Source organism: Mchenga conophoros, linkage group LG3 (assembly GCF_057382185.1).
Source record: "Mchenga conophoros isolate Kocher_MC1m ecotype Shallow Benthic linkage group LG3, M_conophoros_male_GT1.1, whole genome shotgun sequence".
NCBI lineage: Eukaryota > Metazoa > Chordata > Actinopteri > Cichliformes > Cichlidae > Mchenga > Mchenga conophoros.
Genome location: NC_140528.1, coordinates 64,548,492 through 64,575,614, shown reverse-complemented (window position 1 = coordinate 64,575,614; position 27,123 = coordinate 64,548,492). Strand labels below are relative to the sequence as shown.

At 40.0% G+C, this 27,123-nt stretch overlaps 2 protein-coding genes across 2 annotated transcripts in view; one reads left to right on the top strand and one right to left on the bottom strand.

Annotated features, from left to right (window-relative positions):
* Window positions 1–23,456, bottom strand: part of LOC146580106 (uncharacterized) — a 326,051-nt gene extending 302,595 nt beyond the window's left edge. Inside the window, exons 1-3 of the mRNA XM_085268041.1 lie at window positions 23,381–23,456; window positions 6,937–7,026; window positions 6,819–6,851 (exon numbers count right to left, since the gene is read on the bottom strand). Of these exons, the coding sequence (XP_085124167.1) occupies window positions 6,819–6,851; window positions 6,937–6,976 (73 nt within the window). The 5' untranslated portion in view covers window positions 6,977–7,026; window positions 23,381–23,456. The remainder of the gene's footprint in view (window positions 1–6,818; window positions 6,852–6,936; window positions 7,027–23,380) is intronic.
* Window positions 23,457–24,454: 998 nt separating this feature from the next.
* LOC146580105 (uncharacterized) lies at window positions 24,455–26,353 on the top strand. The gene is made up of 3 exons (XM_085269567.1): window positions 24,455–24,923; window positions 25,018–25,118; window positions 25,954–26,353. Exons 1-3 carry the CDS (start codon window positions 24,479–24,481, stop codon window positions 26,134–26,136), a joined length of 729 nt encoding a protein of 242 aa, XP_085125693.1. The 5' UTR covers window positions 24,455–24,478; the 3' UTR covers window positions 26,137–26,353.
* The last annotated feature ends 770 nt before the right edge of the window (window positions 26,354–27,123 follow it).

Below are 27,123 nucleotides of genomic sequence, written 5' to 3'. Positions count from 1 at the left end.
ACCAAAAGGCTTTGAGATGGAGGTCATTTTGCAATGTCACAGTTTCGATTTCCTACTGTCCAGCATCCAAGCTGAACATTGCACTTAGTTGCTGAGCAGTTGCATGTTGTGTCCACGTTCATGAAATGATTGGAAATGAATGGCACACATGGCTCAAGCTGATCAAGGTCACAAAACCTGTTCTCAAACTCTTGTCCAAGTCTGTTTATGACTTGACTGTACTTTTCTGCAACTGTGTCAAAAGTATCAGATGCCGAAGTATCATCTTTCAGCACCATCAGCACAGAGGCAAAGTGCAGCACTTTTTTTTCTGTAAATTCAAAGAGATAATGTGGCTTTAAATGCATTTAACTCACTTATCATATCAGCAACAGTCTTACCTTTGTCTTGCAGCTCACAGTTTAAATGGTTCAGTTTCCCAGTAATATCCTTTAAAAATGCAAGTTCAAGTGTGCACTCAGTGTCCTCCAGTAGCGAGGTTTCTTCGCCTTTGGATTGCATGAACTCTTTGATTTCACCCAAAAGTGACACAAAAAACAAAGCAAAATTCATCCCCTGCCAAGCTGTGTTTAGTAGCAGGTCACCATATTCAGCTGACAGCTCCTTCAATAGCACCTTGAATGTTCTGTGCTGCTTAGCTCTGGATCGGATCCTGTTTATGATCTTCACGATGGGAGTCATGACATGCACAAAGGCAACTACCTGTGCACATAACACCTGGTGAATGATGCAGTGGTAATGCAAAAAGTTTGGGAAGTCTGTGTCACCTTTACAGTGAGCGATTAATCTTGGATGTCGGCCGATTATAGACAGAGCCCCATCGGTAGTCACTGATACAAGCTTTTCCAACGGTACCTTTTTCTCCGCGAAAAACTCCTTCACCGTGTTGTAGTTGTTAACTCCCCTCATAGTTGTCTTTAGCGACAGTAGTGAGATAAGTTCTTCTTTTGTGAAAAAATTATCAAAGACCATGAGCTGCGCTGTGCTGCTGCTGTCCATGGACTCGTCATACTTGATGCTAAACAACCTGCATTTTGCCCACGTGCACCATGTTGGTGACCCCTGCTGTACACTATATTACTCTGTTTGTGTTGGGGGACCCCATCCTTGGGGTGGACCAATTTTTGGCGCAGCATGTTTTGGGGTTTAAAATTCACGGAGATAACCATATTTACTCAGGGCCTTCTTGATGTGAGGTCCTTCTACTTCCCTGGCCATTCTGTCTGCGGGGACAGTAGCATCCTGATGACACCCAGTTTGTGGTATTTTGGGTCCTTTTCTCACCTCCATACAGCTTGCCTCGTAAACTGTGAAAATGACATTCCCGACAGCGCCATTCAACTCTACCGGCTAGCATGCTTTCAAACAGACAGAGCTTCTGCTGGACCTTATGATCATCAAGTGCAGACCTATCGAGCTCCAATAACAATAATAACAATGACAATCCAATAAATGTATCAGCTTGTCAGTGAGCAGGAGACAATAAATCAACCCATTGCATTTCATCCATGCAGACCCAAAACTGCACAAACAGACTAAATTTTCTACACAGGGAAACAAAATTTTTGGACAATGTTTTCACTACCCAGAGATTAGATTACAAAACCTTCCCCAACCTTCATGTCTCTGATCACATAAAAAAAACACAGCATCACTGGTCAGTAAATCCCAACAACGACTGATTGTGTTGAACACTGCTGTTTATATAAGTATTTTATTGTATTGTGTTGTTGTGGCAGGGTGTGATCTGCAGGGCCGTGCAGGGCAGGTGGGCACACCTGTACGGCATCAGTAATCATGCCCCGCCAACTTAAATATGGGACTGGGTCCTGACTGGGGATTGTTGGCGTTGGTGTTGTGCATGTTCACAGTGGTGCCGAAACCCAGGAAGGGAGGCATGGCAGATCCAGGACTGAGCCAGCAGAGGGAGGAACTGATGAGAATGGTGGCCGAGCTGGCGGCCACGTAGTGAGAGCAGGCGGTGGTGGAACGCCTTCAGCAGGAAGAACTGCAGGACGAGACCGAGCGCCACCTAAGAAGAATGTAGGAGATGGCGACACTGCTCCAGGCCTGGACGACCCCGCCACTGCCAGCCACACCGGAATGTACTGACGGTGGGAAGCAGTGGATGAGCTGCTGAAGGTACCTCGGCAGCCGGAGGTGGGGGACGAGCCGCGCGGGAGTCTGCACCTGCTGGAGGAGGGAGAACAGCCGGATTAAGGCCTGCTCCTGCCGGGAGCTGTGGAAGAGCCACTCGCAAGGGTCTGCACCGGACAGAGGAAGAGGGGCTGCTGCATGAAAGCCTGCTCAAGTCGCGAGCTGTGGAGGAGCCGCTCCAGCTGGAGACGTTGGACGAGGATCCAAGGGGTCCACACCGACTGGAGGAAGAGGAGCCGCTCCGGGAAGGACTGTTCCAGCCTTTTAACTGGTTCATTTCCAAATAAAATGTAAATTGCAAAGATAATACGAATATTTCAGGAAATGAACACCTTTTCACAAACTATAGGCCAGTATCACTCCTCTCCTAATGCTCAAAATCTTTAGAAAAACCTTTTAGCAGTAGACCAGAAAAATTCTTAAATAAATATCATTCAATCAACCAAAGTCGGTATGGATTCAGAAGAAAGAGTTCAACTTCAGTGGTGATAATATGCACTTGGAACCAATGCATACCACTTACTGCTAAAGAGACAGACTGAAAGAGGACAGTATATTCTTGTTTTTTAACATAACGCTCACTGATGCAGCCAAGGTCAGAAAAAAAGTGACATATTAGACTGCTTTTTAGTTTCCTTTTTTTTTTTTTTTTTTTTTTTTTTTTTGTCCCGTTTGGATCTATAGCCATCAGAATTGTTGTCTTGAGGCCAAGAAAGATGCCAAGCGGATTTATTTTACCAAGTGGATCATCATGGCCTTGCCATATTGGTCCATTTGATTGACCTTTATTATAATTATGAATTTATTTTATTTTCAGTTGCAAACGGGACAGACATGACTGTGGGATAGGACAGGGGGAAAGAATGAAAGAAAGACGGGGAGAGAAAGAAAGAAAACCAAAGGGGAGAAGAGACGGTGAGGGGGGGGAAGAGAGAAAAAAACAAACAAACAAAAAAAAAAAAAAAAAAACTCCTGGGTCACCTGTATGGAGAAAAAAAAACAGAGGAGACAGCAAACAACAAAGAGCAACATAATAAGAGAAAAAAAAAAAGCACCATCACAATAAACTAGCTAGCCATAGATATCAATAGTTACTAAATAATAAACAATATTATGCAGCACGCAAGATAGACAGCGCACAGTGTGCTTTGAGGCAGCAGCCAAGAAAGCTGTAGTCCGCGTCTGTGAATACCCATGTGTACACCTGTGTGCATACCTGTGTGGATCAGCATGCTTGCATTCCAAAGGTTTCTCCATGTAATGATCTGCTAGGGAGTGTGGGGGGGCCACAGCCCTGTCCTTTATGGTATCAAGCAGGTATGGAGGAGATCAAAACTCCAGACATCCAGAGGCCCCCAGAACACAAGAGACCATGGAAGACCCACAGAGGGGCAGCCGCGCCACTGTCCCAGTAAGAGCTAAGGAGAGTCCCAGATGAGGGCTCACTCAGCAGCCGCGGAGCAGAAGCCAGGGGGAGTTGCAGTGACGCGCCCGTGAGCTCCGCCGGCAGCCAGCTGTGCCTGAGTGACCGAGCCCCAGGCCGAGAGGCCGGGGACACCCCACCTCCGAAATGGCCCGAGCGAGCCCCAATAAGCGGCCGCCAAGGAGTGAGCCGGTGTGTACCCGGACGCCCACCCCCAGATACAAAGAACCACCAACGCACCGACACCTGAGGGAGTCCGCCACCGGCAGGGGAAGTGGTGGTGGGTGGAGATAGGCCTCCAAACCTTGGAGGGCCCGAGATGTCCCCAGAGAGGTGGCGTCTGATACCCAACCTGACATATAGACACAAACATACAGGCACACACAGACACAAACATCCATTCCCACCCTCATGCTCTCATGTGCACTTCACACTCAACCGATGTGGAGACAGACATAAAGAGACGCTGTATACACGATCACACTCCCCAAGCGTACTCTACAAACCAGGTCTAGGTACCCTTGCCCCTGGAGGGGGGAACCGCACCCAGACCCAGGTGGTGTTACCCTTTTCCCTGCGGTGGGGAGAGGCAGACCGCTTTTTAGTTTCCTTGTTTTCCACTGATTTATTAATTTTTTCACTTTGTCTGAGAAACTGGATTAATGACCATTTGCCAGAGCAGGCAAGTCCACATTTTGTAAATTATACATGTAGTCTTTATACATGTAGTGTTTCATGGCCACTTTAAATGCACATGTTAATGGTGCAAAAACATGGAACATTTTGGGATTATTTTATTTGACTTTTAAATTACTCAAAAGAAGCCTTGTGCATCTGATTCATTTATGAGAGAACAAAGTTTTTAAATTGATTGCCTGGCTTGGACCTCCCCTTTATGAAGAGGGGCACTGCTGGATGTCAAAAGGGTTTGGGGCACCTGGGCCACTGGGACTTTGTTCTCAACTCGTACGAGAGTGAGCCACCCTTTAGCAGGGGTCGACTGCTCTGAAATTCCTCTGAAATTCTCTACAGTTGGCCATGGGGCACCATGGAACCAAAATATGGTAAGAATTGCGCTGGGAGACACTTAAAAGAAGTGGAGGATCTATCGGTGTTGTGAGGGGAAAAAAAGATGAGTGGTAAGTGTGTTAGCCTGACTATTAGCCTATAAATCCGTCTTCAGTATTATATGAATCATGATAAAACACACCTACCATGTTTTGGGTTCCTGCAACTGGTCCGTCGGGTTATTGTCTCCCCAGAAACACTTCCTTTGTGTTTTTTCCTATTTCAGTTTTTGTTTTTCCTATTTCCATTGTATTTTGTGTGCTTTTGCAGCGTTTTTCTTATTGCTGTTTTTTTTAAGTTGCAGTCCGTTTGGCCTCTCAGGGCCACCATACTACCCTCCACCACCACATCCTCTTTTTTAACCAAGTGTCTAAAGGTGGTATAGAAGTGAATTAATCAAAGCATCATCATCTTAAATCTGAATTAGTCTACTACATTTGATGTAAGCCAACGCTCATCCTAAAGACCACAGCCATTATACATTAATAAAAATAAAAATATAAAATATACACAATGGTGCACTGAGATAAACTTTTTACCTGATATGAACTACTCAGTATTTTCATGTCTTTCTCTCCCTGTGAGATACAGCAGCTGGATCTTGAGCTAGCAACACACTATAAGACAAACTGCGCACAAACAGTTTGTGTATTTGCTGATGCTTGTTGAGCTGAGCTTTGAAATTACCTGACAACTGAAAAAAGTTACTTTCTTTATGCTCGCTCCCATTCTACAGTAATAGCTAAATCTTAATAAGTAACAAGATCAAACAGTTGATCAAAAATCCAACAAAAAGCAACCACAAACATGTTTAATTAATCATTTTCATAACTTGAAATGCAAATTGTAAATTTTAAAAACCTATGCACAAGTTCTGCAAACAACAACGTTATATCCAGCTATTTGCCTAAAAAAGGCAGCCAAGGCATTCTTCATATAACAATTTCAAACTATTTACAGATCAATCAGGTGTTCTGTATCAAATAAAATAAGATAAGAATTTTATTTATCCCGAGGGAAATTCTTTTGTCATGAATATGCTCACTGTGGCAAGAGGAAAAAGAAAAAATGCATGCACAAGAATAGAATAAAAACTATAAAGATAATAAATTAAAAAGAAATACAATAAAATAGAATAAAAATAGAATAAAATAAAATAAATTAACATACCTATCAATATAAGTGACATACGTCATGCAATGAATAAAAAAAATAGTTTAGCAGCATATAATATAAGCATATAATGGGGGAATGAGACAAACATTCAATCAATAACAAACAGATGAATAATAATATTGCACAATCTGAGTAAAAGACAAAGTTTCATTAATATTAATCCTAAAAAGTCATCTACAGAGCAAGGAGGAGTTGTAAAAGATGCCATACACATATCTGTGCAACTCCAAAAAATAATTTCTGTCCACTATAAGACAGAGGAGCACATCACACCGGGAGACAGTGTTTAGGTGGCTGTCTCCAGGTGTGATGTGCAACTGTGACATTTAGCAGTCAACTAAACTCGTCGCCATCACACCATCTGTGTGTTGAAAAATAATAACGTGTCCAAATCGCAATTTCTTGTTAGTAACAGTAACAGCATTGTAACGATAGAAACACTAATTAGTCAGATTACTAGTTAGTGAAATGTCACTTTTAACACCATTATTCCCATCACTGCCGAAAAGTAGTCCACTGGATGTCTTTTATCTCACATTATAAACGCCATAGCTGACCCTAAAGTAACAAGTCTGTTTTGAAAATGTCAGAACTAGAAAGTAAAGATATTTGTTTAAAAATATAAGAAGTAAAATGTTGTCAGAAAAATAAATTTTAATAATAGATAAAGTGCAGATACCTGAAAATTCTACAGTAAGTTTTGTTACTTTTTCTCTTCCCACCTCTGTGAATCAGTACTGTGATTTGTTCAGATAAACATGCACAGAAAGAAATTCTTTTGTATCAAGGCAACAAACTGTTTAGTAAATATACAGTTTATGTAATACCTGAGTTAAACTTCTGCTCAAGTGGTTACACTCTTAATATGATCATTTTAAATTGTTAACCGATACATTCAGTGAAATTTTAAATGTACCATGAAATGTAAACACAGGAAGGATATTATTTAGAGTATTATAGGAGATAACAGCAACAAAAGAAAACTGTTTCCTACCTTCAGCATATGCACAGATGACAGTAGTGAGCACTGAAACAGAGAAAGCTTAAATCAATAAAATGTAAGGCTTTTGTTAATGAGTCAGTGCCATTCAAACAGTCAGAAGTGTACTTACAGAAAAAGCCCGCCATGCAGAGCAGAGAGTGCCCCATCATCACATCCAGCCTGCTGCACTCTGATCCACAGATGATCTCAAACAGCTTTACTTTAAAGAAAAAAGGAGAAGTTATGTTTTAGTGACACATGAGCAAAGCAATTCTCATTCAGTGGCACCATTAGCTAATAGTTAAACTATAGACAGTGTCTATAAGAAGGTATTTTATTTATTTATTTTTATACAGTTCTCTCTATTCTTTACAAAAATTATGCATAGTCTTATCGTTAATTCGGGGGAAGGAGTTGATGAATATTTCAAAACTGATGAAAATGGCCAGGAATAATTGTTAGGTAAAAGACATGAGCAAAGAGAAGTTCATCTTATGACCATGACCATGTAGATAAATGGCTGGACTTTTTGATATGAATATGTTTCTGCATGTCCTCCTTTTGAAAGTCACAATTCTTATTTCAGTCTCTTGCAAGAACAACTAATATTGCCAGAAACCAAATGTGCTACCCACTTCACTCACTTTGATGATCAACATAGGTTCTTGTCCATTATTGGTAGAGATCAAGAAAATACTTTCAAAATGAAGAAATGTACTTAAGCTTTTAAATTTAGCAGTATTGACTGCACTGAGGAAATATTAATTAATGCGTTGATATTTTTTCAAGATTTGTGTGCAGCTTGGTGTTTTTGAGTTTTCAATAACCAGACCTTTGACTTTTGTTTATTTTAAAAAGGATTACAAGTCTTGCTAAACTGAAAAAGGGTCGTACTCTTTCATTTTAAATTTATTACATTTAAACTTATTCTCATGGGAAACATGAATGAAAACTTTAAATTGTAGTTATAAAATATTTTTGAAATTAATTATTAAACATTTTACTTTTCTTTTCTTGCCTTAATCAAAATACTGGAGTTCTGACAACTTTCAGCTTATATGTTCATCAACTTAAAAAATCTCAGTACAATCAGTTGCCTCAGTTTTGGTGGTGATTGGGCGGTAGATTTGATACATTCATACAAGATAGATATGTAGATTTTTACATTTCTTTTTTATTTTTCTATTGTTTTTATGAGGGATATAGCGAGTTTAGTGGGAAAAGTGTTTTGCCACCCATCTGAGTGACTTAATCCAGAATCAATTTTGGGGGGTTTTCTTAACCTAGATTAGGGGTTGGAAAATAATAATAATAATAATTTATTTTCCCAAATCACACGGAGCCACACTAAAAGGACTAAAGAGCCGCATGTGGCTCCGCATGATTTGGGAAAATAATTTTTCTTTTTTAAGTAATTAGCTGAAGTGTATTTTATTTATGTTAGTTCTTTTTTAACTTGTAGTTCTAAATTGGAAGATTATTGTGATTTTGAATTATAAATATAAAATTATATTCTATTATTTTTTGATCGCTCAAAATCAAGGCATGTCCCACTGGAATTCTATTCTAATTCTATTCTATTCTATATATATATATATGTATAGATAGATAGATAGATAGATCTATCTATAGATCTCTTTTTGTTCCTGTGATCATTTCTCTGTACTTCCCTTCTCTTCTTTTGGTACCATTGTAGCCTTAAGCAATCAGCTTCATAATAAAGGTCACCTTTGTTTTACACTAAGTCCTGATCTACATTTAGTTCTGCTTTTTGAACTGACTCTGGACAGACTCAGATAATTTGGATTGGTAGTATGTAGTGTTGAACACAAATATCATTATTACATATATTATATTACAGTGTTTCAGTCTGTTTTAAATCATCTGTTAGTTGGGTTTTTTTGGGGGGGGGGGGGTTGTTTGTGTATAATCACATGCGAAATTCAGTGTGCATTTGTACATACTAGTACATGTACATGAGCTTGACAGAGGATCCCAGTACTTCCTCTGGGTACTGGAAATACACAAATAAAGGCTTCTAAATTTGTCGGAAAGTTTGGTGTACCGGTACTAAGGTTTTGAAGATGAAGTGAAGTTGTGATATGGTAATGGAAATAATTTATCTTGGCAGTCAGTGGTAGTTTTTTGACGTGTGTGTGTGTGTGCATATATATATATATATATATATATATATATATATATATATATATATATATATAGATAGATAGATAGATAGATAGATAGATAGATAGATAGATAGATAGATAGATAGATAGATAGATAGATAGATAGATAGATAGAGTGAGAGCATAGGAAATTGGGTTGAAAATTGAGGGTGAACTTGTGAGGTTTAGAAATGTCCAGAGCATCACAACAGAAAGGTAAAAATAAAAATAAAGAGAGAGAGAGAGAGAGAGAGAGAGAGAGAGAGAGAGAGAGAGAGAGAGAGAGAGAGAGAGAGAGTGTGTCACGGGGTGCCGAGGCAGGCCGTGTGAGGATTAATAATGGACCCAAGATGCAGACTGCGTAGTAGTGAGTGAGCTTTATTTACAAAAGGGTGAAGTACAACACAAAAGAAAGGGTGGCGAGAAGCAGAACTGAAAACACTCTAAACTGGGAAAACTAAAACTTGAAAACTGAAAAACTGAAAACAAAACCAAAGCACTGGAAAGTCAAAAAACAAATCACGAGTCCAAAATCAAAAGAAAAAAAAGGAAACACACCAGAACTCAAGAAAACAAAGTCCAAAACAGAACACCTCAGAGGACCGGCCCGGAGGCCAACAGCACAGGAGCCCGGACCGTTCAGGGGGCCGTGCTACCGTGCGGACGGCAAGGGTGGCGATGAGCAGACAGTTCAGGGGGCCTATACCTATGTATAGACTGATAGAAGATATTATGGTGTCCCTACAATATGAGTAAATTAACCCTAAAACATTATCAACACTTATTCACTGTTTTCAGTTTTACTGTGGATTTGAATTATTTATTTAAAACAAATCATTTGCAGAAATTCAAAAACAGAGGTGAGATGTCAGGATGTTTTCTGTTGTGAATCTAATAGGGTTATAACAATTATTGCTTAAAAACGTTTACCTTTATTTTGCTCAAGTTCCCATAGTAACTTTAAAACTTCAGTGCATACTGAGTAAATGCACAAAGTATTGCAACAAACCACACGTTGCTTCACTGTGTTAAACATTTCACTTATAATTGGATTGAACATCCAGTTCCTCTTTGCAAATACTGAGGTTTGATAGCAAAATAAAACAACACCACATTCACATCAGAGCTAAAGTGTGTTTAGGAGACATCGAGTTTCATGCTCTGTAGATGTGTTTTGTGGTTGTTGGGGGTTTTTTTCTTTTTCTTTTTTTTTTTGAGGGGGGGGGGGGGGTGTCAGTGTAATAAGTGTAAATTGTAAAATGTAAATAATGTAAATTGTCAATACAGCAATTATAGTTTCTACACAACACAAGGAACATGAGGGAGGCCCGCCGATCTATCAGCTCTGACGGCGTGTCAGTGTACGTGCCATCGAGGGAGAAAGCCGACATCTGACTGATTCTGATGCGTTGGTTCCGCGCTTTGTTTTTACGTCTTTTTGCAGAATCTGTTTACCTGCTCTCATTTACTGTTTTACCTGTTCGCCAGTTGTCAAAACACTCTTGTGAGATTTAACCGCACAAAATAACTTTATATTTAAAAATTGATTTAGGATTGTAATAAATCAATTTCGCTTCATTTTAAAAATCGCTTCATTTTTTAAAATCGATTTTAGTCAGAAAAATCAAAACCCACTCCTATATCTGATATGTCCTGACAAACCAGAAGTGTAGTGTTTCTCTTGATAAAATCCCTAACAAAATTATTTTTATAATAGTTGATTAAATGAGATCAGGGTAGATTCTTCTAGATCCTGTGATTTTGAGTTGTTGTTATCCTTGGAAAAAAAATGATTATCGCAATCTGGCAAAACTATATTATCGTCTTGTGAAATGTAACATAAGTTTACTGAATTTGTACACCGGGTTGGTGACATGATTTATCATAACTTTAAAATAATGGCTTTATTCTTATTGGTTTGCATATCTTCACATCTACCACAACTCAAGTTTAGAGTCCAAGCTTCCAACTCTTTCCTTCAATTTTAAAGAAAAAATAATTTGGTCTTATAGAAAGAATAGTTTTAGCTTGATACATGCTTGGAGTTTGTGACATATTTGTGTTTTAGCCACATACTGGGACAGGACTTTGTCTGCAACCAGGGTGAGGTTAATAAACTTAACCCTGCATTTTGCTGAGCCACCAGAGTCAAAGGAACGTTCTGCTCCAGTATGACCTGATGGTATGCTTTTCATTCTGTACATGGTCTTTGAATTTCTCTAAAATATGCACTCATTCAAATTACTTTCTGAAGCTATAGGAATATGAACAACTGACCGAAACATTAATTCAGTTTGTTTCCCACCAGACATTTCCCAGTCAAGAGCAGAGGGTCCAGTGCAGCCTGTCCTTAGGGTTTTCCCCAAGACGCAACATGGACACAGCAAGAGGGCATTCATTTGTGGTACAGAGACTACACATGGTTAGAGCACTCCATCAGTAGAGACTCCGGCAGAAAGTGTTCAAGAGGAAATAAAAAGGGAAGTTAAACAAAGTTGGGTGTAATAGCTGATGAAACCTAAGACCTTCAGAAAAAAGATAAAATGTCACTGATCATCAGATAAACCTTTCAGAGAGGTCATACATGAGGGCTTTCTTGACTTCATGAAGGCTGACAGCTCAGATGCAGCAGAGCTCGCTGCTTAGATAATAAAATGACTTGAAAAACATGGGCTGTGTTATTTCCTGTTTTACTTTGACGGTCCCATGTATTATATCTAATTAATCCCAGCTGTGTTTCCCCCGTTCCCTCCTTGGTATATTTAAGCCCTGTGCTTTCCATTGCCCTTTGCTGTCTCGTACCCTCTTAGCTGTGTGATTTTCCTGTGCTAAGTGTTCCCTTGTAACTCTTAGTATCCTGTTCTCTAGTCTTAGTTTAAATTTCCCAGGTTAAGTTTTGTTTTGTAGTATCCTAAGGTTTAACAGCAAAATGAAGCTGCCTTTTAAGTTCATCCCTGTGTGTACCGAGTCCTGCATTTGGGACCTTCCTCCTGCTTGCCACAGCACAATATGACAAAACAACACGACCAAGACAGGCTCAGTCCAGGAGAGCGATCTGACCCGCATCCTAAGTCTGTGGAGGACAGTTTCCCATGCCTCGGACACAAAAACAGTGTCTGTTGGGATTAATGCCATCAATTCTTGTAGTTGAACTAAAGACCTGTATGGGGGTTTTTTGTTTTTGTTTTTTAAAGTAACAAAGGCAGCAAATAAATTTAAGGTTAACTTTATTATCTGTTGATATATCAAAACAAAGCAGGAGCTCGTTTATTCTGAATTTTTTGTCTTGCTTTGACATGTATGTGTGGAAATGCACACTGAATGTCACATTGATTAAATGTAAACACAATGGAAGAAAAACAGATGATTTGAAACACTGACTGAAACGCTGTAATATGATATATGTAATACTGATGTTTGTGTTGAACACTACATATTGCCAATCCAGATCAGTTTAAAAAGCAGAACCAAATGTAGATCAGGACTCAGAACCAAACAAAGGTGACCTTTATGATAAAGCTGAGCGCTTCAGGCCACAATGGTAACAAATGACAAAAAGACAGTTATAGAGAACTGATCACAGAAACACAAACACTTACCTGTGGGGCATAACAAATGCTTCCGTTTGGTCTCTGTTCAGGTTACAAAAGTTTTGACTTATACAAACAAGAAAAAACAATAATAGTAGTTCAGTAAATTGTTTGCACAGGGTGAAAAACAGAGGAGTGAGATGTCAGGATGTTTTTTGTTCCGTGTGTAATTGTATTTTAATAATTATTCCAAACCTTTACCATTATATGTACTCATGTTGCTACAGCACCTTTACAACTTGACTGCATAATGAGTAAATACACAAAGCACTGCCATAAACAGGGCAGGACTGGGACAGGAAGTCGGGCACCTGGTATTTTTGGTCCAGGCCATACATCTCTATAATATACACATATCTATATAACAACAACAATAAACCATGTGTTGCTTCGTCGTGTTAAATACCTCACTTATAACGGGACCAAATTGTCAGCTCTTCTTTGTACTAGGTTTAATAGCAAGAATAAGACATTAGAGTTAACAGGTTTTTAAATGGGTTTTAGAGCAGTGGGTTGATGTGGATGTGCGTGTGTCTTTGTGCATGCATGTGCCTGTAGCCCTGAGGCAGTCCTCAGTTCGTGCTGGCCTCTGGCAGGCTCAGCTTTTTGGGTGTGGGCACTCTGCCTGGTGCTTTCGTCTTCTTTCTGCTCTTTTCAAGGGGGTTGTTTCTTTATCCATTATGCTTTGTTGTGCTTTGTTCTTTTTTCCCCATTTCCTCCTTTTTCTTTTCCTTTCTTTCTTCTCCTTTCCTCTTCATGATCTGCACCTCCCAAATGTCATGTCTGACACTGTTACACTACACATGTCTGTGTAGGTTCTCAGTCATTGAAGTCACGTTTGTCTAAGTAGCTTGAGGTGGGAAAGTGACAGGACTTGTTTCTTGAAGACGTTTCACCTCTCATCTGAGAAGGTTCTTCACTTCTAAGGTCAAATGTTGGAAAGTCACAGACTTTAACCCCTAGTGGGAGTGTCCCTAGGAGGGTCGCTGACTCACTACTGATCATGGGCCTTACAGTTTTTCTCCATTGGTTTGGCTCATTTCTTGAAACAGAAATTACATTCTCAAAATAACATGGACAAACCTCCAAACCTCTTGGCAAATGTTCACAACAGAATGGCATTTCTCATTCATTTTATCAAGTGGCAAATGCCTAAGTACATGTCTCAATTGTCTCAGTGCATCTTTGCAAATGATTAAGTACAAGTAGCCTACAGTTATACAGTTAGCCCACATTTAGCACATTTTCCAAATGAATAGATCTTGTAGATCTAAACTGATTAGTTGATTCTCAGTCTAATGATCATTCTCTCCAAAACATGTCAGCATGATTTCATTGTATAAGTACTCGCATGCACAACTGTCTGTTCAATTGTCAAAATTGGTCAAGAACATAATACCATGAATACCATATATGAATTTCTTTGAATATTTGATAAATTGATGACAGTCATTGACAGTCAGGTGAAACTAGACTAACGAAGGGGGAGTGTCACACACAGGTGTGTTCCATGATTGTGTGCTGCCAAACACAGATATATAGAGCTTGACCAGAGCCAGTCCGAGGCTCTGAACATGGATAGACAAGGCCAAGCAAACGGACAAGGGGAAGTTCTTCCTCAAGGAAGAGGAGGAGAAAGAGGAGAAAGAGAAGAAGAAGAAGAAGAAGAAGAAGAAGACTGAGAATGCGTGGTGGAGGAATAGGGGGAAGAGGCCGCAAATAATGCCATCACATTGCGACAGATCCGTGATGCCATCCTTCAGGACAATCATATATTCCAGAATATAAACACAATAAGCATCTCCACAATAGACTGGGTTTTGAAGAAGCATCAGATGACAATGAAACAAATCTACAGGGTACCATTTGAGAGGAGCTCTGACAGAGTGAAGGAGCTGCGCTACCAGTATATAAATGTAAGTCAGTTACTGGTTGTCTCTCATTATAACCTTACCTGTAATCACAGTAAGCAGTAGTTCACTTATTTGGTTTCAATACCTCATTTACCTGATTTCAGAATCAGTATTTGCTTCATCTGACTTCAACAATTTCAACAGAAACCTGCAGTTTACTGTATGATACAATTCTCATTATAATCCTTATTTTGTTGTCTCCCAATCAAATCTATCTAATATTGTAGGTTTTACTGTAACATCTCAGTAAGTCACCAGTATTTCCCACTCCTCTTTCTATCAAATACCCTGCAGTACTTCCTCATAGGCCTATCACTAGTTTAGAACCACTGGAGCAGTGGCCTGTAGTATATTGAACCTGTGGGGGAGAACATGTAATTGTCTAACTGTAGTATATGACTCTTCTGTATGACTGATTTTATGTTCTTTACTCTATTTTAGAGAATAATGGCATTGGAAGGATATGAGACCCCTCACATCCTGGTGTTCGTGGATAAAGCTGGCTTCAACCTGGCCAAGGGCCGAAGACGTGGCCATAATATTATTGGCCACCTGGCCACAGTGGATGTCCCAGGTCAGCGAGGGGGCAATATACCATACCATACCAACTTTATTTCTAAAGCACTTTAACATAAAACCAGAGTTTCACAAAGTGCTGTACATGTTAATAGCATACGTAAAGAAAATTAAAATGAGATACAATAAAATAAATAGATACAATAAATTGAAACATGTTAAAACAAATTGAGTCAACCCCTCTAATCAATGCCAAAGGCTTCAGCGAATAAATATGTTTTAAGAAGACTTTTAAATTCAGAGAGAGAAGAGGCCTGCCTAACATGCAAGGGCAGATCATTCCACAACTTTGGAGCAGCTACAGCAAAAGCACGATCACCTTTAAGTTTATACTTAGTTTTCGGTACCTTAAGGAGTTGCTGATTGGCGGACCTAAGGGAACGGGCAGGTGTATATGGTTGTAGTAGCTCCGAGAGGTAGGGGGGGGCCAGGCCATTAAGAGATTTAAAAGCAAATAAGAGAATTTTAAAAACAATCCTAAAATGTACAGGTAGCCAGTGGAGTGAAATTAAAATAGGGGTAATGTGCTCAAACTTTTTTTTAATATAACTATGTGTGCTGCCATTTCTGAGAATGGTGTGGCCACTCACATCCCCAGTCTTGGCCCATACAACACACACAAGCTCCTCATCTTCTTGGATCGCCTTTATACCGATTTTATCCCTGAAAATGAGAGAGGTCTCATAGGGCCTCACCTACCCATTTATGTAATTGTGTGGGACAATGTCAATTTCCACCATAGCCCACTCATTAGGGGCTGGTTTGCAACGCATCCAAGGATGGTCATGGGGTTCCTACCACCTTACTCTCCTTTCCTCAATCCGATAGAGGAGTTTTTCTCTGCTTGGAGGTGGAGAGTGTATGAGCATCATGCTCAGGATCAGCCGTCCCTGCTCCATGCTATGGACGCAGCGTATGACGACATTACAGGAGATCAATGCAGGGGACCAGACGGACAACAGCATGTAAATAATCAGGAGGGTGAAGACAGTGGACAAGAGCGGGAGAATGAGTACAGCGACCACTGAATAAGTCCTTGTTTTTTGATTTTGTGTTCATACAATTTACTACTGTAATGTACATTTTCTTTTTACATATGTATAAAACTTTCTTTGCGTGTGAATAAAAAATGGTTATAATTTCCTTGGTTGTGTGAGTGCAATCTGTGATGTCAAACCTTGGAGGCTACTCTTTTCTGTCCTCTGTGTCGAGAAATGAGCCAAAGCTATTGAGAAGGATCTTTGCCATTTTGGAGACACTGACTGTTTAAATGAGAAAGGGATTTAGATTGAAGCCTGAGTGAACAGTTTTGGAAGAGATATGAGCTTTTGCAGGTGAGCTATAGTGTTGTGCTAAACTGTAAGAGTGTTTTGCCAAATGATCTTAGAGTTTTGAGAATGTAATTTCTGTTTCAAGAAATAAGCCAAACCAATGGAGAAAAACTGTAATAGAGTTCGAGAATGTGACGTCATTTCGGGGGTAAAACTGCAAAGGATTGTAGGTACAAGTGGCTAGCGCGCGAGCTATTATAAGACAACAATCACACAGAGATAAACAGAGACACAGAGATTGGCAAGAAGCTGTTGTGTTATTAACTACCATAGCCGGTCACATGACAGCCATGGGAAGCCGACGGGTGAAGAGATCGTTTTTTATCGGATTCCTTCATGGAAGAAAAATTGTTCAAGTCATGTTTCCAAAGTCACGAAGAGGCAACGGAGGGCCTGGATTGCGGGGTAAGTCCCGAGACACACTGAAATCCCTTTCACTGGAAAGAACAGTGACTGTCGCTGCCCCCTCTCTCTTCCAGTACTCCGGAGCGAAGAGACAGACAGGGCAGCCGGGGACGTCGCCAGGTTTTCTGTGCCCCGCTCCGATTTGAGTGGATTTTAATGCTGTCGCTGATGCCGCTGGACTTTTAGTGTTGTTTTTATGTTTTAAGTTGGGCAGCACACTAATGTCTTAGTCCGCTCTGTATGCTCGTATGGGTCTAATCCTTTCACTCCTTTGATTTTTTTTTTCGTCGTACCTTCTTTTTGCCTTTTCATAGCGGCTAAGATGAACAGGCACATGGTTAAATACATGAGTGGGGCACAGGAAGGTATTGGCAAGAATACCAGAGGTGCAAAACACCAGCTACTGGTAGACCGAGCAGTCAGCTGAAACTGCAAGACTAGCCTGACCAACCTGTGCACTGCCTGGATTGATTACAAGAAGGCCTATGACTCAATGCCCCACACCTGGAATGCCTAGAACTGTACAAGATCAACAGGACTCTGAGAGCCTTCATCAGGAACTCAATGGGAATGTGCCGGACAACATAGAAGCCAACTCCAAGCCCATAGCACAAGTCACCATCAAGTGCGGGATCTACCAAGGAGATGCTCTGTCCCCACTGCTGTTCTGTATAGACCTGAACCCCCTCAGTGAGATCATTAACAAGACTGGCTACGACTACAGAATGGAGAAGTTGTCAGCCACCTCCTGTACATGGATGACATCAAGCTGTTTGCCAAGAGTGAACGAGATTACCAGGATGCATAGCAATGACATCGGAATATCGTTCGAACTGGAGAAATGTAGTCCGATGATAACGAAGAGAGGGCGCGCTCTTCCCAGCAGGGCCGAAACACAGAAAACATTTTTAATTTTGGTGCGTACCAATTAATACATGTAGGTACTCATTAGAGTTCTAGAGCAAAAAAATAATGTCAACCCCTGATTTTATGACTCTCCACAGGATTTCTCTAACATGTGCGCACACACACACAATGTGTGTGTTATTTATTATATCATTATACAGTATATAATATAATCTGATATAATTACTCCTAACATTATATATTAGTCATTAATATGTAGTATTACTGAGTACGGTGTGGTGTTAATCATCAAATAAAATAATTAATTCAGCTTTATCTAGGATTAGATAATGCTGGTATTTGTACATGCTGATGATGTGATTGTACAGATGTTTTGTTATCTTGTGCATGTGTAATGGGACTAATATTAATATCTTCCAATTTTGTCCTTAGAGAGAAGCATAAAAGATGCCTGTGTTGAACGTGCAACTGGCAAGTGCAAGAAAATAGTGAGTGCCTTTTCTTACACTTGAAAAGGCTAATGCACAGGCTGAGCTAAATCTGCCTCCTCACGGCCTCATCACTGAAACACCAACAAGATGGGGGTCTGTACAACAGATGATTCACCTGGTGCTTGAACAGAAGAAGGCCATATCACAGGTCCTGAAAGCAGACAGAAAAAACAGGCACCTGGTACCAACTGACTTGTTTGGATTCGGGAGACAGACACTATCTCTACTTTCAAGATTAGGCTTAAAACTAGAGCAGATGCTCTAGTTGATGAAGACACAGACTTGACGAAGGACATAAAGAGAGCCATCCTCAAGTATTTAAATTAGAAGTACTCAGAACCTGCAACTGATGACCTTCTGGATACGGCCTCCTTTGTCGAGCCACGCTTCAGATCATCATATATAGCTGATGACCGAAGAGAGTTCACAAAAGCAAGAAATTCAGTCACTGCTAGAGACGGAAGCTGTGTTTGCCACAGAGTCACCACCATCACACACAAGCACAGGAGCTGCCGGAAAAGCCCAGAAAGAACCCAAGAGGAGTAAACGATGTCTGGGCAGCTTTTTCAAAAAGGCTCTGCTCAGCCTGGCCCAGCTGCCCTCACTGACAGAGAAGTGATTGAAATAGAGCTTAAGAGTTACCTGCAGGCACTGGATGACGAAGGAGACGCTGACCCACTGGATTGGTGGAAGCTGCACCAGGCTAATTTCCCAGGGTGGCAAGCCTAGCCAGGAAATACCTTTGCATTCCTGGCACGAGTGCCCCTTCAGAAAGGGCATTCAGCACCAGTGGTAACATAGTAACATGCCACCAATCTGCACTGACTGTTAACAAACTGTTCCTGGCGAACAACCTCTGATTTGCACACAAGGACCATAAACACTGATGTTTTGTTTGTATTTGTGCTACATATTGCAAGTTTGAAATTTGTTGTTCGATATTTAACAGACAAGAAACCTGTTAAACTTATAGGGTTTTCAAATATGTGCAGCTCTATTTTTGTGCGATATAAATAATTAATCAAGACAGCAGGAAGAATTGCAATGTTTATTTATTTACACTTTGCACTTTATTTTAAACAACTTAGAATTTTGTGTTTTAGTGATATTTTACCTGCATTTTTTTTATTCAAAAATGTTTGTGCATTTATCTTCATTTTTATTTGTTATTTAAGAATTTTGTTTTACATTGTTTGGAAAAAGTTGAAAAGTTTTGTAATTTAAACATTCTTCTTTAAGTTTTGCACAATAAATGTTTTCGAAATGGCATTCTGTACGTTTTTGAAGTGTGTTTATTATTCTGCAATGTATCTGGTATCCAAGTATGTTCAGTCATTTTGAGAAGAGATATAAGATAGATATATCACAATATATCGTTACCGCACATGCTTCGAATTATAATGCGACATAGATTTTAAGCTATATCACCCAGCACTAGGAGACGCCCCCTAGGACAGCAACATCAGCAACATCACCTGAAGTTGCTTTCATCTATCACTACGGCCATCTTCTTCTGTTTGTCTACTATGTCCGGTTGATTAGCCATCACAATGTTGTCCGTCTGTATCTGGGAGTCCCACAGGATCTTAGCACCCTAGGGGGTGTCTCCTATGGGCTGGGCAATATAGACTAAAATCTATATTGCGGTGATAGATAGATAGATAGATAGATAGATACATACATACATACATACATAAAATGTTTATCGTTTAAACTTTCATGGCTGCAGAAAAATATTCAGTAACTTTGTGAGCGCTTGCTTATTTTCCAGCAAAGATCTGAAGTTGAACTTGTGGCCTTAAAGATTTCATTTCAACTCTGTTGCGGTAGAAATTGTGACACCTTGTGGACAAATACTAATAGTGCAGGTTAGTGCTTTACAAATGCTTTACACATGGAATTCTATTAGCATTGCATTCCATATAAATGTTAAAAATAATATTTCAGTGTGTGCTGGTTATTACAATAATTGTTTATATTCATCATTTCTATAAACATATTATATCTTAACAGTATTTCCTGAAAACCGTCTCTTGTCCTGTCATTTTCGCATAACATTTAAATTTACTGTAAGGGATTAAAGAGCAGCGGGGAATACGTTTCATCACAATAGATGTCCGTCTGTAACTAAGTTTAAAGATGTAAATCTTGAAAATCATGAAAATCTTAGAAATATGGTATCTAACCAGACTCTTACTCTGGATGGCATTACCATGGCCTCCAGTAACACTGTGAGGAAACTTGGAGTCATTATTGACCAGGATATGTCCTTCAATGCACATATTAAACAAATATGAAGAGCTGCTTTCTTCCATTTGCACAATATTTCTAAAATTAGAAATATCCTGTCTTAGAGTGACGCTCAAAAACAAATTGATTCATTTATTACTTCTAGGCTGTAATTCATTATCAGGAGGTCCTAAAAACCGAAAAGCCTTCAGTCGATCAAAATGCTGCAGGAAGAGTACTGACAAGAGAGAGCATATTTCTCCTATACTGGCTTACCTTCGTTGGCTCCCTGCAGAATTGAATTCAAAATCTTGCTCTTCACATACAAAGTCTTGAATAATCAGGCCCCATCTTAATGGTCTTATAAACCATATCACCCCATTTATACACACTACGCATTAAATCATTACTTATTATTAATCTCTGGCTCTCATCATCTCACCAAATCAGCAATCTCTTCTCACTGCCCTCCATTAATAAACTCACCTTCATAATTTGGAATAACGCATCTCTCCCTCTTTTACAGTGGTCCCCACTCCTGTGAAGCTTTCTCCCTGCCATTGTGGTGACCTGTGCTAAATCAGCTTTTGCTTAATAGAAAGAAACTGTTTTGGGGTCCTCTTCTGTTTCCAAACTTTATCTTTGTCTTTGATCTCAGGCTCTAATATTGTGAACCAAACCATATTCTACAGACTACGCTTTAAAAAGACAAACTGTAATTAATTCATGCACCTTAAGGAGGTGTTTTCCTGCTGACGTGGGTGAAAACTGGTGATGAGATTACAGACTGACATGTTTTAATCCTTGCACAACAAGTGCTTTTGACTCTTTTCTCCTCTCTCTGTTGATATTTGTTTGTACTTGTCATAGAACACAAAGTATTACAGCAAATACACAAAACCAAACAGTGAGAATAACCATCACAGTCCAATTCTTAACGTTTTCATTTTTAAGCACTATGTGGGGAAAATACATCACAAATCATTCGTCAGTGGTACGATTAATGCTGCATCCACTTTTTGCACTGATTTTTGACGTAAACTGATATTTTATCTCGTTACTCAAAAAGTTATTCAGAAAGATCAGCAATCGTCTGTCTTCTGATTCTACTTGACTGATAAACATGGCATTTAAAACAAACAAACAAACAAACAAACATATTTACCACTTTATATGTCCCCAAAGTGTTATTCTACTTCTACATCTACATGGTGGTCTTTCTAAAAGATATCAGCCTGTTTCAAACATGACTGGCATTTTTCTTGAAAATGTGTCAATTCTACACCAGATGTCCTTTTTAAAGTTTCATGAAAAGTCAACAGGAAAATTTATAGCCATACCAAAGACCTTATGGGAGACAGTTTGGCCAAAAGGTGGTGCCCTGCATCTACTTGACTCTTACCTACTATATTAAAACCTATTAGAGACACATTGCACCACACATAACATTTATTCATTGTGTTGCTGGGGCCAAACCTGTGGAACATCTGGACCAAGTGGCACACAGACAAAGAGTAACAAAGAGAATAGCATTACCAAGAGAGGGAGGCTCAGGTTTCACAACAGTGCCAGAGCAGCATGTGCAGTACAGTACATGATGATGATGATAAATGCCAGAGCCAAGTGGAGCTTTTTTGAGAGCATTTATGTTCTCATAACAACTCTTGATGTTTTGCTGATATTACTTAATTGATATTTTCCAGGTGACTTCCAACAGCCAAAACAAAGTTCATATCATGTACAGAGAACAATGAAAAAGAAAAAAAAAATGTATATTTGCACGGACTAAAAATATGCACAAAAATAAAAAGGGGCTGAAAATGGCATGGCTACTATGAACTTATTCTTTGCATTGTTTTCAATTTCACACCTGAACTCTGCAAATTAAAAAAAAAATTCCTGCTTTTAAAAGGTTTTTAGTGTTCAGAGATAAAATGGTATACAACAAAGATGAATATTTCAATTAAAAGTTGTGACAACATAATGTCCATTTACTTTTCAATAAAGTTTCAGTCCCCTCCATGAATCGCTACCTTATCGTGTTGGAGAGGTTTGTGTGTCCCAGGGAACCCAGGGGGTTTGTTGTCAGGGAGCTAGACCCCAAGGTAGGGGTCTCCCATGGCAAATTGGTCCTGCACTAGGGACCAGACAGGAAAGGGGGGTTGCACTGAATCATAGTTGTTATTAACCTCTGTCTCTCTTCCACAGCATGTCTTTTGTCCTGACTTCCTTCTCTCATCCCAACCGGTCGCAGCAGATAAGTCTGGTTCTGATGGAGTTTTTTTTCCTGTTAAAAGGGAGTTTTCCTTCCCACTGTCATCAAAGTGCTTCCTCATAGGGGGTCATGTGATCGTTGGGTTTTTCTGTAAAGAGCCTTGAGGCAACTATTGTTGTGATTTGGCGCTATATAAATAAAACTGAATTGAATTGAATTTAGTTAGGCCATGGGAGGGGCTCGGAGCAGCTACTCCTCCACATTAAAAGGAGCCAGTTAAGGTGTTCTGGGCAGGTCCCACCGGGAGGAGGCCCTGGGATAGACCCAGGACACGCTGGAGAGATTATATCTCTTGGCTGGCCTAGGAGCACCTTGGTGTTCCCCCAGAAATTACCAGTAACAGGCATGATCTAAATAAGTGGTGTGTTTTTAACACAAGGAAGTCCTATTTAATTACACAGCATCAGTACTGCCTCCTGCATGCATGTCAAACAACATGTGTCAGATAGAATAATTTATATTTATTAAAACACTTTATAACCAGAAATTGCTTAAAAGTACAAGATTCACTGCCACTAGGTTGTTCTGGTTAAAAATAGCACCTCAAAAAAAATCAATTTGGCTAAAGACCGGCCACGTGGGGAGGCAACCCACAGGGAGGAGTGCCCAAGGGGTGCCACCAGTTACACACCCGTGACGTCGCACTGCAACCTAAATGCTGCTTTATAGTTGTATCCCGGTGTTTACACTCACAATGCTTAAGAGGGAACCTCACCAAACGTGTCTACTCACCACAGCCAAATAATTTTCTGGGGAAATTAATCCGATCTGCAACGCAAATGTTATCGTCGCCATCTACGACAGAAATGAGTCCCAAACACTTAAATCCTCTGATTAGACAACTAGGGGAGGGGTGAATCTTCATGCGGCGTTCACAGACACCACGCAGGAAAAGAAGATCTACAAAAGCAAGCTCACTACACCTGCGTTATGTCCTCAAACAAAATGCAGACATGTAAATGTAGTTCATAAAAACAGACAGAGCTCCAGTCTAATGAGATGCATCTTATTCAGTGTATAATGTTTATGTTCACCATTTCCCCCTGTCAAAAAAATAATAATATGTCGAATTATTATATGCACTATATATTTTTATAGTGTGCTAAATAAAAAAGGTCAGCAGTTAAGACTTCCGGATATATTTTTTACAAATAGGTCACTCTGACACATTATTATTATGTATTGTTATATATCATTATTATGACACATGTCAGAGTGTCACAGTAAAGATTAATAAGCCTAAATAACCAGAGTCCCGTTTTTATCTTCTTGTTCTTCGTGGTCTCGTCTTCATCGTCTCCTCAGCAGCAGGAGTAGCACTGTGTGGATGATGGACGTGTTTGATCCCATAACAGCAACATCTGCCCTGAACACCACCCGGATGTCACCAGCTGAGCAGAAGCAGAGAGCAAAGCTTATAACGGTAAACACAGAGGAAAGTTACAGAATCTGGTCGGTTTGAGTGGAAACAGCATCAGCACAGAGATTGATGATTGATTCGTCTGACTGCAGGGCCGATCGATATACTGTACTTTATTATATTTTTATTATTGAAATGTGTTAACGCCAAAGAAATTTCTCAGAAAGGCAAAAGTTGCACATCTTTGACTCTTTACAGATTCTGTTCTTCAGTTTACAGTGACGCTCTTCATCAGTGTGGACTTCCCTCTGACATTCACCTTCACAGACGGACCCACCTGTGCTCCAGGTGTATTCTCCGCCCACAGGTCCTCCTCCTGTTACCTGGAATGTCGCGCCTCACTTTGGCACACAGTCTTGTGCAACCGGAGAGTTACAGCCCCGTAACTGAAAATCACGTGATTTTAGTAAATGAAACCAGTAACCGTGTGTGTCCGTTGCCGCTCACCTGTGGAGATAAACGTGGCAAAGATGGGCAACAGCGAGACAAAGAAAAGAACGACCGCAGACTACACAGGACCCCAGAGCAACCAAGCGAGAGTTAAAAGGAGCTTAACTTTAAATCCTCAGAAGAGAAAACAGTCCGTCCGACTGAAAAACCGCCCTGCTAGTATAGATGGAAGCACCGGGCTTTGGGATGGTTTTGATCCCTCAAGGCGCAGATACTTGGAAACTGACCTGGACCTTTACCACGAACTGCAGAACCATCTGGAAAATGCACGGCGGAGGATGAGAGATAAGGGCAAAAAAGACGTTTCTGGAGGTCTGGACGCCAATTTGGTGACTGGAGAGGAGAAATGTTACGACCCAAACGACACCACCCTTACATTTGTTGAAGGAGACGATGATATGGACTGTAAGTAGTCAAAGAACCAAATAAATACTTTCAGATTTGACAGCATGGGCTTAAAAAGATTTTTATAAGTTAAGTCTTCCTTTTTGTCTCATAGTTGAGGGCAGAGATTATAAATCTCTGAGAGCCCGGATGTCCTGCGGTCATTCTGTCACCCCCATGTCTCTCACCAGCTGGTGTCACCATTTGTTGGACCAGGTACCACATGTTTATTATTAATCAGATTCTGAAGTATTAGTATTAGTATCCATCGTCTCTCATTGTCCTTCTTGCACATTTATCTTCCCAACTTTCCACATAAATTATGAAATTTACTTTGCATGATTTAAAATCTATTTCTAAATCATTTCTAAATCTATTATAAACTCATTGGCCAATTTGTTAAGTACACCTTGTTAGACTTCCTTTTGCCTTCAGAGGTTTTGAAGGCAAAGTTTAAAAGAATATAATTCGACACGGTGGAAACATTCCTTGGATGTTTTGGTCTATATTGACTCAACAGCATCACACAGTTGCTGCAGATCCCGTGATGGGAATCTTCCATTCCACCACATCCCAAAGTACTGCATTGAATTGAGATCTGGTGGCTGGTTGCAAAATGGGCAAGAAAATAGCCCACGTGAATTGTGGCCTCAGTTTCCAATTCATAGCTGGCAGGTGTGGTCTTCTGCTGCCCATGTGCTTCAGGGTTCAGTGTGTGGTGCACTCAGAGATGCTCTTCTGCATAACTTGGTTGTAACAAGGGTTGTTGCCTTCCTATCAACATAACAAAGTTTGGCCATTCCCCTCTGACCTCTGACATCACCAAGACATTTTCTGATGCTCACTGCTCTTTTTTTTAATATTCTCTGTAAACTCTAGAGTTGGTCAGCAGTAGATCAGTCTGTATGGCACCAAAACCCATGCCACTTTCAAAATCAATTAAATTAAATTTCTTTCTCGTTCCGATGTTCAGTTTGAACCTCGGCAGCTTGTTTTGACCATGTCAACATGCTTAGATGCAATTAACTGATTTTTTTTTTTGATCCCTCAGGGTGAGAGCCGATTTGTGTGCGGCCAGCCTGACTGCAATGCTGAGTGGTCACATGAAGAGGTCTGTAAAATGGCTCTTCTGACTCCTGAAGAAATCAAATACTTTGAAAAAAAGATGCTCAGCAGCACTGTCATGAATTACCTGGAGGTCAGTGATGTATCAGCAAGCCGCGGGAAATCGTGAACACAACATCGGCGTCAGGGATGTGAGGAATGTGGGATCCTGGCTGTGCCTCAGCCTAAGCCCATTCAAAAAGGGGCTTACTGGTGGTGCATGATGGCACTAAGAGTAAAAACATTTCCTGTCCTCGCTGCAGGGTGGAGCTCTGTTTTGCGTGCCTGAGGCTCACTGCAGACCGTGCTTCACCTTCTAATGCTTGTTCACTGGTGTAGCTCGAGGACAACCCTTTAAAGCAGGCTGTGTGGGCTTCAACATTTAATGGTTTGATTTTGTGATTTCAAGAAATGAAACACGTTTTGTACTTTTCTATTATTTAAAAATATCTTTTGGATGCTGTTTTTCTCATTTAAATGGGATAAGATAGATCGACTCTTATTAGCCGCTGACAGTATTTGAAAAAGGCTTGAAAACTGGTTAGAGACTGGAACCAGCTGTGTTTCCAGTCCACTGTGACTTTTTTATATTTTCTCTCTGATGACCTCACTCTGACGCTGCTCTCCTCTCTGATCTAGCCACAAATAAAGAGATGGTATTTATTAATTATAACAACAACACAACATTTTTTAAAGCAGTGAGAGAAGAAGTTAGAATAAACATTTGTGGTAATTTAGCAAAAACTAATTTTTACTAATAAAGAATATTGGTTGTTAAACTAGACCTCGTGTTCAACACAACCTGCTTGTGTCTCGTTTTCGATATCCCTGTGTGTCTGAAAGCATAAATACATGTATGAAGACAGTATGGACATGTGTTTGACTGTTTCTGATTAGCCTGTGAAAGAGGACATCACTGCTTTCAGTTTTGTGACACAACATTAACCTGGGAAATCACTGCGTCCACTTTCTGGTAAACATAAAGATTGGGATAAAGGGCTGCTTCAGAAATTGTCTTTGGTTCATTCAAATGTTTAAGCATTATTTATTTTCCTTTACTTGTTTGATACATATTATGCTGAAGCATTTTTTCTTTAATTGTTTGTCTTTAACAACT